General features: G+C 49.6%; 1 protein-coding gene across 2 annotated transcripts in view; it reads left to right on the top strand.

Annotated features, from left to right (window-relative positions):
- Window positions 1-13927, top strand: part of Dpp3 (dipeptidyl peptidase 3) — a 24722-nt gene continuing 10795 nt past the window's right edge. Inside the window, exons 1-16 of one of the 2 annotated variants that reach the window (XM_023710793.1) lie at window positions 1-38; window positions 1006-1280; window positions 2072-2161; window positions 2574-2711; window positions 3391-3465; window positions 4105-4198; window positions 7103-7233; window positions 7337-7467; window positions 7538-7596; window positions 8495-8689; window positions 8881-8993; window positions 9321-9413; window positions 10400-10462; window positions 10541-10665; window positions 10753-10873; window positions 13234-13413. In XM_023710793.1, the coding sequence (XP_023566561.1) occupies window positions 1011-1280; window positions 2072-2161; window positions 2574-2711; window positions 3391-3465; window positions 4105-4198; window positions 7103-7233; window positions 7337-7467; window positions 7538-7596; window positions 8495-8689; window positions 8881-8993; window positions 9321-9413; window positions 10400-10462; window positions 10541-10665; window positions 10753-10873; window positions 13234-13413 (1878 nt within the window). In that variant the 5' untranslated portion in view covers window positions 1-38; window positions 1006-1010. Of the gene's footprint in view, window positions 73-1005; window positions 1281-2071; window positions 2162-2573; window positions 2712-3390; window positions 3466-4104; window positions 4199-7102; window positions 7234-7336; window positions 7468-7537; window positions 7597-8494; window positions 8690-8880; window positions 8994-9320; window positions 9414-10399; window positions 10463-10540; window positions 10666-10752; window positions 10874-13233; window positions 13414-13927 lie in introns of both variants that reach the window. The other variant, XM_004627190.2, reaches the window with a different exon arrangement.

Here is a 13927-nt window from a genome sequence, read left to right as displayed (position 1 = left end):
AGCAGGAAGTGAGTTTGCGAACGGAGCAGCAGCTGCAGGTGAGGCGCGGCGCCTGCGTTTCGGGGTTTCCAGGTATCATTTTTCAGGAAATTAGAGCGAGTTTGGGCAAAGCGCAAGATTATTCCCTTTCTGCTACACTCTTCAGCATCTCTCTCGACCTCGAAGCCCGGGAGCGTTCAGGACAGCAAGAGTTAACATCTCTTTTAGAACCCGGGGGATTCTGCTATAGGGACGGAGCTGGGGGCGGGGGCGGGGGCGGGGAGACCGGACATTCCTTTCCGGTCTGAAAGGAGGCTTGAAGAATGCTGTGGGTTGGGAGACCTCCGTGTCCCAACCGAGCTTTGAGAACTTTGGTAAGTTGCTTGACCTGGCCAAGTCTCAGTTTCCCTATCTGTAAAATGGGTTGTGGGTTTCTGTGGCTCCCCTGGCCGAACACGAGGAGAAAGCGAGAAGATTGAAGAAATGTAGTAGAAAGGATGCGAATGCGACAGATGGCCGCGAGCCCTAAGGAAAGAAAAGTGCACCAGGAAGATCCTTGCTGTGGTGGGTACATCCTGCCTAAGGCTGAGCTTACCTAATTTGCATACCCTCCTGTTGAGGTTTGGGAGATGGTCATTCTTTTCACAGAGGTAAAAAGAGAGGTACAGAAAAATAAAGCAATTTGCTTGATTTTTAAAAATCTGGTACCCGGCCAGGGTTAGAACCTAAGGATCTCAACTGCTGCCCTCTCCATTGTGTGATTAAGTAAAACTGCCGTATGGCCTCAGTTTCCCTATCTGTAGTACTAGGTTATTGGATTCAGCCTTAAAGTCGAGGGGGTCAAATATGGCCCACTAGTGTATTTTGTAATCTTGGTGAGTTATTTAGCCTTCCCTGAGTCTCAGCGCATCTGGTGCTCCAGGACTTTCGGAAGGATGATACGGGCTCATGGGAGTTAGGGCACACTGGGTGTGCAGCCAGTGCATGCTATCTGATGGTTGTGATGATGGTGATGGTTCCCCACAGAGCCTATGGCGGATACCCAGTACATCCTACCCAATGACATTGGTGTGTCTACCCTGGACTGCCGTGAGGCCTTCCGCCTGCTGTCACCCACAGAGCGCCTTTATGCCCACCACTTGTCCCGGGCTGCCTGGTATGGAGGCCTGACTGTGCTACTGCAGACCTCCCCTGAGGCCCCCTACATCTATGCCTTGCTCAGCCGCCTCTTTCGGGCCCAGGACCCTGATCAGCTGCGCCAACATGCTCTGGCTGAGGGCCTCACAGAGGAGGAGTATCAGGTCAGTTTGCTCAGGTCAACATTCATTTTCTGAGTGGCTTCTGGGTGTGAGGAACCAGTCTCTTATTTTGGAGTAAGTGAAGGACTAGACCCAAGGTTATAAACTCTGGAACCGCCTCTCGCAGAGGTCCAGTCTTCAACTGTAAGATATGCATGTGGGTTTTCTGTACCTCCTACCTTGTAGTGACCCACTTAGAACCGTGCCTTCTTCAGGATAAATGGTGGCTGCAATGATTTTAACAGATATTCAGAGAAGGCTAAGGAAAGAGTCAAGGTGGGAATGAGGAGGGAGGCCTGAGTCCGGAATTATTGGTTCTCTACCACATTGCATGACTCTGGGAAGAATATTAAATGTTCTGTTTGTCTCCTGTTTTTTTGTTTTCTTTTTCTTTTTTCTTTCTTTCTTTCTTTTTTTTTTTTGTCTCATTGTTTTTGTTGTGTATTTTTTGTCCAATTAAAGGTCATGTTGAAACTGAGCATTAAGGATGTACAAGCCACAGGTGGCTGGGAGGGTATGGGAGCGGGGTGGGGGTAACAGAAACAAAGGTGAATAGATGCCTGGGTGTGTTTGCACACTGTTAAGACCAGTTTGGCTGGACCATGAGGGAGTGAAGATTGGTTTGTGAAAGTAACATTGGGTCTGACTGGGGCCTCCCATAACCTAGGCCCTGCCTGGAGATTTCCCAGCCTCACCCATACTGTTTGACCCAGCATTCTTGTCTTGTGGGAGCCTTCCCTGGGGCGGGGAGTCTATGCTTGCCAGGTGTCTAATGATGCCACCTCCCCCCTCAGGCATTCCTGGTCTATGCTGCAGGGGTCTACTCCAATATGGGCAACTACAAGTCCTTTGGTGACACCAAGTTTGTTCCTAACCTGCCCAAGGTGAGCTAAGGGAGAGTTGGGAAAGGTGGGGAACAAGGGCCTCCGGGTTGGGAGTAAGGAAGGCAGCAGAAGGACCCCCAGCGGAGTCAGAGGAGCTGAGCAGAGCCTTGGCCCTGTCACTGCCATGCTGTGTGAGTGTGGAGGTCACTCAGTCTCACCAGGTACTGCGTAGGTAGAGTTTGTGCATGAAGGATTCTCAGACTATACTGCCTGCATGTGTTGCCTGTGATGTCAAAATGCAGCATCTGGTTTAGCAGGGGCTAAAGTTTGATACTTCTTAGGCCCTATCAGTGCTGTTGGTCCCTGGATCACATCCTTGGTTCTTAGAGTATGGATGAAAGGCTAGGAAATGGAGGAAGCTCTGGAGGGCAGGTTTGGGGGTGCTGGGCCAATGGCCTTTTTACTCCTGCAGGAGAAGCTGGAACGTGTGATCCTGGGGAGCGAGGCCATGCAACAGTACCCAGAAGAAATCAGAGCCCTCTGGCAGACCTGTGGAGAGCTTATGTTCTCTCTGGAGCCCAGGCTTCGGCACCTCGGGCTGGGGAAGGAGGTGAGGTCCTTAAGAGCTTGGAAGGAGGGTGTCCTTCTAGGCCCCTTGCTATAAAGGGCAGCTGATGATAAAACAGTGGGCTCTGCCTCCCATTCTTGAAGCGGAGGTCTTCCCCTTTGTGAACCTCAGTGTTATCATCTGTAAAATGGGGAGCAACCTGGGGGAATGGTTTCGGAAGCCTCTCCCATCTGACCTCCCAAGATGCTTTGTGTGGGAGGAGGAAAGGAGAAAAAAACTGGGAGGAGCCAGGGAGATAGCTCAGCAGCGTAAGCGCCTGCCTGGCAAGTGCAAGGTCCCGAGTTTGATCCCCAGTATTGCGGGGGTGGGTCGGGGGTGAGGAGAGAGACAACCAAAAACAAAACCAGTGAAATCTAGAGAAAAGAACTGGGAGGTAGGGGGCACTGAGAAAGGGATGTGGAGAAGATGGGTGCCTAGGCTTCCTCCTGCTTCTGGAGGCTGCTTGTGTTTTGTATGGAGAAGACATGGCAAGCCTTAGGGGCTTAGCCTTAGGCCCAAGATGATTGTTTTACAGCTTCTCCCCTGAACCATGATGGAGGGGTGGAAGCTGCTGGGCCCAGGTGCAGGAAGCCTGGGAAGGAATCCTCCGGCCTTCTCTGCAGATGCCCAGCCCCTGACCTTAGCAGCTGCTCTTTCCCACATCCCTTCTCTTTCCTGACAGGGAATCACCACCTATTTTTCTGGGGATTGCACCATGGAAGATGCCAAACTGGCTCAAGACTTTCTGGACTCCCAGGTTTGGGGACTGGGGACTCAGGGTGGTTATCCTCAGGGCAGTTGTCAGGGCGGCCTCCTTATCCCAGCTTCCTTGTTGCTGATATCTGCCCGTGAGTCTCAGCTTGTTCCCAGAGACATGGGCATCTTGGGTCTTTGAGGTGGAAGAAACTCTGGAAATTCTTGGTACAAGTGTGTCAGCCTAGCACAAACTAAGACTTGACAGAGATCTACCAGGTGTACCTGGGATAGAGCAACCCTACCCGTCACATTATGATGACAGCCAGGACAGGCAGGATGAAGCAGAATATCAGAGCTACACTTCCAAGCTAGAGCTCTGGAGCCCATGTGTCACTTAGCTGCTCACCACCTATGTAGCCCTGGTGTGTGTCTGAAATGGTTCCTGCCTCAGGAAGCCTTGTGTTGGCCGAGGTCATGCAGTGCCTGGCATTATTGAGTCCATGCTTTTGAGTTAGTGCTCAGCATGCAGAGCAGGGCAGGGCAGTCAGCCCCAACTAGCCACACTCGCTCGCCCTCTCAGTCAGCTTGGGAAGATTCTTGGAGACCCTCGTCTGTTGGGCCATCCTGCTTCCCCTTCTCCCATGCTCCTGCCCTCTTCAGACCTCACTCTTGCCCCAAACCCCACCCTGGTCTTTTCCAGAACCTCAGTGCCTACAACACGCGTCTCTTCAAGGAAGTGGACCAGGAAGGGAAGCCCTGCTACGAGGTGCGGCTGGCTTCCGTACTCAGTGCAGGTGGGTCAGACCCTGCTCTCTCTCCCAGCGTCTTCTACAGACCAGCCACTCTACAGAGACCTGGCTCTTCTGGCTTTCCCAGGAGTTCCTGCATAAGACCTGGGAGTGGCTGTAGTCTCCATTTGGAGTCCTCTGTTATCTGACAAGTCTGATTGTCTCTCTCTCATCTCAAGCCCTCCCTGGAACCGAGGGACAAGCTCAGCCCTTCCCAAAACTATGTGGACTGGGAGTGATAGTATTGAGGGATCTGAGGTGAGGGCAGAAGGACACAATATGGACAGAAAAGAAACCCTTCTTTACTTGCCCACAACCCCCCAATCCCTGGCATATAGTTCAAGTTGGCCTTGAACTCACTATGTAGCCCAGGCTGACCTCAGACTCATGGGGACCTTCCTGCTTCAGCCTCCCAAGTGCTGGGATTACAGACATGGGCCACCATGCCCAACTTGCCCTTATATCAAGAAACTTGACAGCCCCCAGCCAGCTCAGACTTTGTGTCCCACAGCTTCCGTTCCCACATCTTCTCTCCAGGCCGTGGTACAACCTCTGACCCCTTCCTACCCAGAACCCCTTTCCACCTCCACGTTTAGTATTCATCCAGTCAACTCATTGTCCAGGCCAGGTGACAAAGTCATCTTTACCGAGACCTTTCCCTGTCTTCTGTGCCACCCCTCTCTGTTCCCATGAGCACACACAGTAATTTCCCAGTCACTTCTGTGTTTTCCCTACTGGACTGTGAGCCTCCCAGGAGGAAGGGCTGGGTACTTCCATCATGCTTGTCTCCCCAGTGCCTAGCACTTAGTAGGTGCTGAGCAGAATAAATGAGAGTATGTGAGGATTATCCCCCAGGAGAAGAGAAGGGCACAAGTCACAGCAGCATGGTGGGGAAGCTTTGGGACCAGCAAGCAGTCTGATTTGACCAGGGAAAAGAAGGATACGAGTTCAGGAGATCCCACAGAGTAGAGGCTAGGCTTGTATTTATGGCACAGGATCTGGATCAGACAGTGATAAAGCAGTGAAACATTTGCATAGTAGTCACAATGTCTGAGGTTCAACTCCAAGCACTGTAAGGGATAAAAAAGGAGCATGGCTCCAAAACCTGGCTGCCTGGGTGTATCCCTTATCTGTGGCTATGTGACATCCCCAACAGGTAGGGGTGCAAACCACCTTTTGCGCTCACAGCCTCTGTGGGTCAGGAGTTGGATGGAGCACATAGTAGGAACATCTGGTTCTTGGCTGAGTGTCTGAACCATGGAGAGGGCTGGAGTCACCCGAAGGTTCACCTGTAGACACCAGCCATAGGCTGTGACCTCACCTGGAAGTGTCCACCAAAGTACCTCGTGTGGCATCTTCATACAGTCCACAGTGGCTTAGCTCCAAGAGTAAGTGTCCCTGGAGAGCCACATGACATCACTTCTGCCATAGTCACAAGCCTGGGGTCAGCCATGGCCCAAAAATACAGAAGGGGAAATTGCCAGAAGTAAATCGTTCATTAGTGTATTTTATTTTAAGTGTGGCGTAGTTTAAGTCTAGTTTAGTTTAGTTTAGTTTAGTTTAGTTTAGTTTAGTTTAGTTTAGTTTAGTTTAGCTTTGCAGTACTAGGGATTAAACCCAGGGTCTTTGCACTGTGCTACTTCCCCAGCTACTTTTTAAAATTTAAAATTTCAGACAAGATCTCATTGTGTTGCCCAGGCTGGGCTCAAACTTTCAATCCTCCTCCTTGAGAAGTGCTGGGATTACAGAAGTGTGCCACCATACCTGGCTCCATTTGTTTCATTTTTTATTTTTTATTTTTTAATTTTTTTTTCAAAGTTTTATTGATAAACAGCAATGAGACAGTTTCACATCAAACGGAAGTACAGTTTCAACAAATAATACACTGCATATATTCTTCTTAGTGGTTAATTGCTGTACAAGTCCATTTGTTTTAAATAACATGATCTACTGTTAAAATTGTTTTAATTTTGATTAGTTATTGCTGTTAATTCCTTATAGTGCCTAATTTATAAGCTAAAGGGCTTTTTAAATAAAGGTTTGTATGTATAAGAAAAAATGTAGACGCAGGGTTCAGTACTACCCTTGCTTTCAGATATCCACTGGGGGCCTTGGGATATATCACTGGTGGATAAAGGGGGACAGCTGTATATTTTGTTAATTGGAGAAAGCAAGCAGAATATAGCAGTGTATCGTATCTCATTACTTCTGGAACAAATTATCATAAATTTAGTGGTCAAAACACCACATAGCTATTTCTTACTCTGGTGGTTCAGAGTCTAAATTCAAGGTGGCAGCTGAGCTGCGTTCCTTCTGCTGCCTTCAGGGGAGTGTTTCCTTGCCTTTTCCAGCTTCTTGAAGGCTGACTGCATTCCTTGGCTGGTGGCCCCTTCCTCCCTTCACTGCAGCTTCTTCTGAGATCAGAGCTTCTACTTCTCAGCCTATTGCCTAATTATAAAGACTGTAATGAATACTTTTGGGATGTGTTGTTGTTGTTTTTAAAGTACAACCTACTGTACTGTGTTTGAATCCCTGCTCTGCAAATTGCTAGCCATGTGACCTTAGAAAACAAACTTACTAGCTGGGCACAGTGGTACATATCTGTAATTGCAGCACTTGGGAGGCTGAGGCAAGAGGATTGCTCCGAGTTTGAGGCCAGACTGGGCTACCTAGGGAAGTAATTTCCCCCTTCTGCCAGGATCAGTATGAGGTTTAAATGAGTTAACACATGTAAAACACTCACAGTGTTGTTTCTTAAGTGTTTTTTTAGGGGGGGAAATGAGTGTTTGTGTTAATTTCTGTTGACAGTAGGGAGCCATTAAAGATCTTAGAGTAGGAGTGTTGCATGGTGGAAAGGCTGCTAAGATGCCTTGCACTGGCCTTTTCCCTGAGGCAGCCCTCTTTCCTCAGATACTGCTTCAGTCTCCGAAGTGACTTCCAAACTGAAGAGCTATGAATTTCAAGGGAACCATTTCCGTGTGACCCGGGGAGACTATGCTCCCATCCTCCAGAAGGTCGTAGAGCACTTGGAGAAAGCCAAGGTGGGACTGGCTGAAGGCTATAGGCTCAGCACCCCTCTGGGCAGCAAATGGGGTTTGGGAATCTGAATGGCCCAAGGCTGACAGGCTTCTGCTCACCCCTCAGGCTTACGCAGCCAACAGCCACCAGGAGCAGATGCTGGCCCAGTATGTGGAGAGCTTCACCCAGGGCTCCATCGAGGCCCACAAGAGGGGCTCCCGCTTCTGGATTCAGGACAAGGGCCCCATTGTGGAGAGGTGAGGTGCCAGCCTTCACCTGTCTCCCCTTGTGCTTGCCCTTCTCCATCTTTGCCTTTCTCTCCCCCAGTTACATCGGATTCATCGAGAGCTACCGTGATCCCTTTGGTTCCCGAGGAGAGTTCGAAGGTACTTGCTGGGGATACAAGAAGTCCCTTCTTCCCAGGTCCATGTTCATGCTTACAAGAGTCCCCTAGAGTCCTCTCCTCCACCTCCCGGTAGAAATAACCATGACAACAGCTGCGGAAAATAAATAGTGCTTATCCCACCCCAGGCACGGTTGCACAAAGCTACGTAGGTTGTCTATATGGACTTGTTTACATGTTGCCATCCTATGAAGATTTTTATCTATTGGTAGGTGACTGAGCCCAGGAACCCCATGGGGCTTTGAGTCCTTTGCTGTGCTGGTTCTGGTGTCTTGTCAGGACATAGGCTCCAGGCAGACACATGAACATTCTAAGCCTGGCTTAGAATTGCCCACCCCTGGCTCTGTGACCATAAACCAAACAACCCGGTATCTGAGCATCGTGAGGTCACACATGCAGAGTGCTGCACTTGGTGACCAGAGCAGACACCATGACGGTGAACCTGACTCAGCAGCTGTCATCCCAGGCTGCCTTGGCCCCTGTCCGCACAGGAGCCACTTGCCTGAGACAGAGCTTTCATCTTGAGGATTTAGACTTAGCTTTGCCCACCTTCATCTTCCCAGCTCCAGACAAGGAGCTGCTGTAGCCAGGGATTAGCCTGGAAGAAGAGAAGGTACCAGCAGCTCACCAAAGTGCGTTTCTGAGCTGTGGACCTAGGCCTAGGGGCTTGAGAGGGCCAAGACTTCTCATACCCACAGCTCTGCTTCCTGGAACCTGATCTTGTAGGCCCAAGCATGGGTCACTGTTGTCCCCATCTGTCAGCTCAGGGCCGCTGCATACAGCAGGCATTTAATATACATGTAGTGCCTGGAAGGGTTGAATAGGGTGGTGTGGGATCCCTCCTTGAACCTGGCCAAGCCACAACCCTCACTTTCTTGCAGGCTTCGTGGCCATGGTAAACAAGGCCATGAGTGCAAAGTTTGAGCGACTGGTAGCAAGTGCAGAACAGCTGCTGAAGGAACTGCCCTGGCCCCCGGCCTTTGAGAAGGACAAGTTCCTCACCCCAGACTTCACCTCCCTGGATGTGCTCACCTTCGCAGGCTCTGGCATCCCTGCTGGCATCAACATCCCCAACTGTGAGTTTCCACGGTATCCTCTAAACCCATGGGAACCACCCTCTGACTCACACTATGACAGTGAACCTGATGTGGCAGCTATCATCCCAGGCTGGTGGCAGACTGCCATTCGCCCTCCTAGTCTCCTCCTCCTGCTGTGTAACCTTTGACCTTTGCCTTTCTCTTTGGTCCCCTCCTGCTTTTCCTACCAGATGATGACTTGAGGCAGACAGAAGGCTTTAAGAATGTGTCACTGGGGAATGTGCTAGCGGTTGCCTATACCACGCAGCGGGAGAAGCTGACATTCCTGGAGGAGGAGGACAAGGTGGGCACCAGCAGTGCAAGGGTCTGGCTTCAATGAATCTAAGAAGTCTGACCGCCCGGTGCTATGGCAAGAATAGAGGATAGCTTTGGCCCTGCCTTTGTCACTTCCTGACTGTGGCCATGTGCCCCATGGACCTCCATTTCCTCATTGGTCACATGTGGAGGTCATCCCTCCCTCCCAGGTCCTTGCAGGAATGAGCTGGGCCATGGGCTATGTGCCCACTTGGCATGGACACCATGATGGGCCTTCAACCTGGGAACACAGGACATTGGGGGTGGGTGGCTGTGGCAGGATAGCTGACAGCGGCTCTCCCTCTTGTCTCGGCAGGACCTGTATACCCGTTGGAAGGGGCCCTCCTTTGACGTGCAGGTGGGCCTTCATGAACTACTGGGCCATGGCAGCGGCAAGCTCTTTGCACAGGTAAGAAGCACAGAGCCAGCCCCGTTTCACAGAAAATAAGGGAAAGAAGAGAAAGATAAACAGCCTTCCTAACGGTGAGAAGCTCGAAGGCCTCCAGCAGGGAGCCACATGGACGAAATGATGAGGGGCTGTTTGGTTCTGGGTCCGGCCTGCTCTGTAGGTGGGCAGCTTCCTTGGAAGGGGCAGGATGGAGCAGAGTGAGCCTGGGAAGTCAAGAGCATGCGGAAAGCAGCTGAAAGGGTCCTGTCCAGGCTTTGTCCATGTTGTAACATTGGACAAGTTGACTCTCGTAACCAAGCCTCTGTCAGCTCATCCAGGCAACAGTGTTCCTGACCCTACCCTAGGGGCTGTTGGTATGAATAAAAATGAAGGTGGATAGGATGCCTTGGCACAGAGTATGCTCTCAGCAAATCAGTGTGGATGTGAAGAGACAGTGTACACAGTACAGTTTGGGGCTGCTGCTAAGCTTGGTTTCCTCATCTATGAATGAGGTAACGATAGAGCCTTCCTTGGAGGACTTAAGCGGACAAAGTGAAGATAAAACGGATAATTCCTGAAATATACTTGGCAACTTGAGAGAGGGCCTGGAAGTGTGGGGAGAAGTGCCCAGGCTGCCTCTATTCCCACTAGAGCATCTATCTGATCAGGATCTAGAAACCTCAGGTCTGGGTCTTTGCACAACTTCCCAAGGTGCTGTCTGGTCTTCTCTTGCCCCCTTTGCAGCAGGGAGAGTGGCTAATGCCTCCATACCTGCAAGTCAGGATTCTAGGTGGAGGGCTGGGCACCTGTACTCCCAAGGCTCACGGGAAGCAGCCAGTATCCCAGGCCTCAGCACTATAGGTAACGCATGGCAGTGGGCCTGCTGCTTCTGCCATCCACTTGTCTCTCCACACTAGCCTTTCTAAGCCACTCCATGACCTAGGGCTCTGGGGCTCAGGGCTCCTCTCTTGCTGACCCTATTTTTCATGATGACCCTTTTCCTGCAGGATGAGAAAGGAGTATTCAACTTTGACCCAGAGACAGTGATCAACCCAGAGACTGGAGAGCAGGTGCGGACAGCTTTTGTGGGGCCCAGGTGTTGAGAGGGTGAGCACAGTGGGTCCTCATTCATTGGTCTCTCCTACCAGATTCGGAGCTGGTACCGGAGTGGGGAGACATGGGACAGCAAGTTCAGCACCATTGCCTCGAGTTATGAAGAGTGCCGTGCCGAGAGTGTGGGCCTCTACCTCTGCCTCAACCCTCAAGTGCTGGAGTAGGAGCAGCAGGCATGAGGGGTGGGGGAAGGTGTCACCCCGGAGGGCGGAGCCCTTCTCATCCTTGCCACCTCTCCCTTCCCCAGGATCTTTGGCTTTGAGGGAGCTGATGCCGAAGACGTGATCTATGTGAACTGGCTCAACATGGTCCGGGCAGGGCTGCTGGCTCTTGAGTTCTATACCCCAGAGGCTTCCAACTGGCGACAGGTAGGGCCAGGTAGAGCCCTCAGATGGGACAACTATGCCCCTAAGCAGATGTAATTGGTTTAATCCCAGACTCCACTGCTAGTGCAGCAAGTCACGTGCTTGCTATGAAAGCGTCTGTTTCCCTGACTGAAATGAGCAGTAATTTCTCCCTGGCTACCCTTCAGGGTGAATTAGGTCAGGTGATTTTAGTGCTACTGTAGCAGGTCACATACCATGTGGCGCTGTATGCATGGTGCTTATCACCTCATGTCAGTTAACCGTTGCTCCCAGTTTCAAGCCCAGGAGGTGGATACTGTTTTATCCTCACTTTGGAGATGAGGAAATTGAAACAGATTAATTAACTTTCTGGTAAGGTAGAGCCAGAATTCAAATCTACACACAATCTTCCTCCAAAGCCATTGGACTTGGCCACTGAATTATGTGCTTTGGAAATAATGAATTATGTGCTTTTTTTCAACTTATGGTATCAAAAGAATATACACTTTAGCCAGACATAGTGGGCACTTGCCTGTAATCCCCACCTTAGGAGGCTGAGGCAAGAGAATCACAAGTTCAAGCCCAGCCTGAGCAAATTAGCAAGACCCTGTTTCAAAATAAAAATAAAAAATCAGAATCAAGAAAGGCTACAGGACTGGGGGTAGAGTTCAGTGTAAAGGTCCTGGGTTCAATCCCCGGCACCTAAGGAAAAAACAACCCCCCAAAACAGAACCATATGCTCAAAAGAAAAGAATACACATTTTAGTTTCTGGAAGCTTAGAGCTGTGTCCTGGCCCTTCCTTTACCATCTGTGTGACCCTAAGCTAGTACTTCACTTCTTTGAGCCCATTTTACATCATTTGAAAAATACACAGTCACATTGTTGAAGACCAACAAGACTGCAGAAGAGAGCTGAGCCTGGTGCCACACCTGGAATCTCAGCTACTGTGGAGATTAAGGCAAAGAATCACAAGTTTGAACCCTATTGCATTAACATTATTCCCTAGTTATTACGGGCTGTTTAGGCCCACAATCTTCCAAATGAGTGGACAGTGAAGACTTAAATAAATGAGACAAATAAAATGATTTTAGGGTTCCAGGAGGATTGAAACCCTCTCACAGAATTCACGATTCCCTGGGTTAAGACAACTTCTCTAGGAAGCCCAGATTTATTTTGTTAGCTAACAAAGGAGGGGACTATTGGAGAAAATGTAGGATTCTGGGCAGGACTTGGGAATCCCTTTAAGAACTTCTCCAAGTAGTACATTGTATTAATTTAGAACTTTGTTATCTCCAGAAAGGCCTTCTCCAGAGGAGAGAAATTGCAGCTCTAGTCTCCTTTTAGTTAATTAAGGTTGAAGCCAAACCTCCTCAGCTGTGGCCTTATCTTGTCCTTTGAGGCATCCAAACTTCACAGGCCAATACAGGCCTCAGTGGAGACCAGTGACTCATTAGAGGTTTACTTACGGTGAGTTCTAGCTGTCCATCTCCAGGCAAGGGGCCTAGAGCTCTGGCAAACTCACATGTAAACATGAAAAGCCAATTGTTAACATTAATTCCTGCTCAAAGCTGCTTCATAGTGGTCTCCACTGGTTCAAGGAGATAGCTCAGTGGCAAGGCCTTGAGTTTGGTCCCTAGTACCCCCCAAAAAGCAAAAAAAAAAAATAAAATAAAACAGTGGTCTCCATCAGACCCAGCCTGGGCAACTTTTCAAGACCCTATTTCTTTTCTTTTTCTTTCTTTTTTTTTTTTTTTTTCTGATGGTAGTGGGGATCGAACTCAGGACCTTGTGCTTGCCAGGCAAGCACTTATTCCACTGAGCTATCTCCCTGGCCCCGACCCTATTTCTTTCTTTCTTTCTTTTTTTTTTTTTTTTTTTTTTTTTTTTTTTTTTTTTTTTTTTTTTTTTTTTTTTTTTTGGCAGAACTGGGGATTAAACTCAGGCCTTTGCACTTGCCACAAAAGTGCTTATTCCACTGAGCCATCTCCCCGGCCCAACCCTAGTTCAAAAAATAAAAAGGGACTGGGAATGTAGCTCCGCAGTGAACATGTACCCAGCATGTGTGAAGCCCTACATTCAATCCTCAATACGACAGCAAAAACCAAAAAACATTAGAGAAGAGAAAGACCTCTGATTCTTGGTGGTGAAGGCCTTCAGGGCAGCTGCTGTCTGGAGCAGTGGAGGGTGTGGTAGGTGACACGGGAAAACACAAGGCACCTAGAAATGGCCTCCCTGTTCCTCCCTGTGAGCAGAGGTGGGAAGAACAATTTGGGGATGACTAGGCAGAAAGGAACCCACAGTGGGGAGGAGAATAAAATGACAATAATAACTGACATACACTATATCATAGTTGTAAATGCCTCCTTTCTCCCCGGTGTGGCAGGCCCACATGCAGGCTCGCTTTGTGATCTTGAGGGTCTTGCTGGAGGCTGGCGAGGGACTTGTTACAGTCACTCCCACCACAGGCTCTGATGGGCGCCCAGATGCTCGAGTCCGCCTTGATCGCAACAAGATCCGGTCAGTGGGCAGGCCTGCCCTGGAGCGGTTCCTACGGAGGCTACAGGTAGGTGAAGGTCTCTCCTTGGGACTCCCCCAGCACCCGCCCCATTCCCTACTGAGCAAGTGCTTAAAGCAAGTGATTTTCAAGTGCTGGGTACTGAGTTTTTCCAGTGATATTGAGGGAAGGTAGACAATAAACATACAAATAGTAGGTGAATAAGAAGCCTTCATAATGTGTGCTTATAATCTGTTGGGAAAGATTCATGGGCGCCGACTGCAAACAAAGACACACGGACACTCAGTGCAAGCAAAGCGAGGGCTCGAGCAAAAAGGCTGCCGCCCGCCTTCGGTCTTTATTTTTATATATCTTGAGTCTCAGCCTTCGAGTTACTTTAGGTGAACATAACAAGATCCCATTGTATGTGTCCAAGATTAATGTTTAGGCTATATGTGAGAACCTGCTAGGCATCTGGGAGCAAGGACACAAAAACAGGGTGTTCTTTAGTACCAAGTGTTCTTGGTTACTCCCACAGCTGTAGCTGCTCTGTTTTCTTTTTCCTCGTCCCACATCCTCTGCA

This window comes from Octodon degus, unplaced genomic scaffold, assembly GCF_000260255.1.
Source record: "Octodon degus isolate 3935 unplaced genomic scaffold, OctDeg1.0 scaffold00018, whole genome shotgun sequence".
Taxonomy (NCBI): Eukaryota; Metazoa; Chordata; class Mammalia; order Rodentia; family Octodontidae; genus Octodon; species Octodon degus.
The sequence above is the reverse complement of the archived record's forward strand: the minus strand, read 5'-3'. Positions and strand labels throughout refer to the sequence as shown.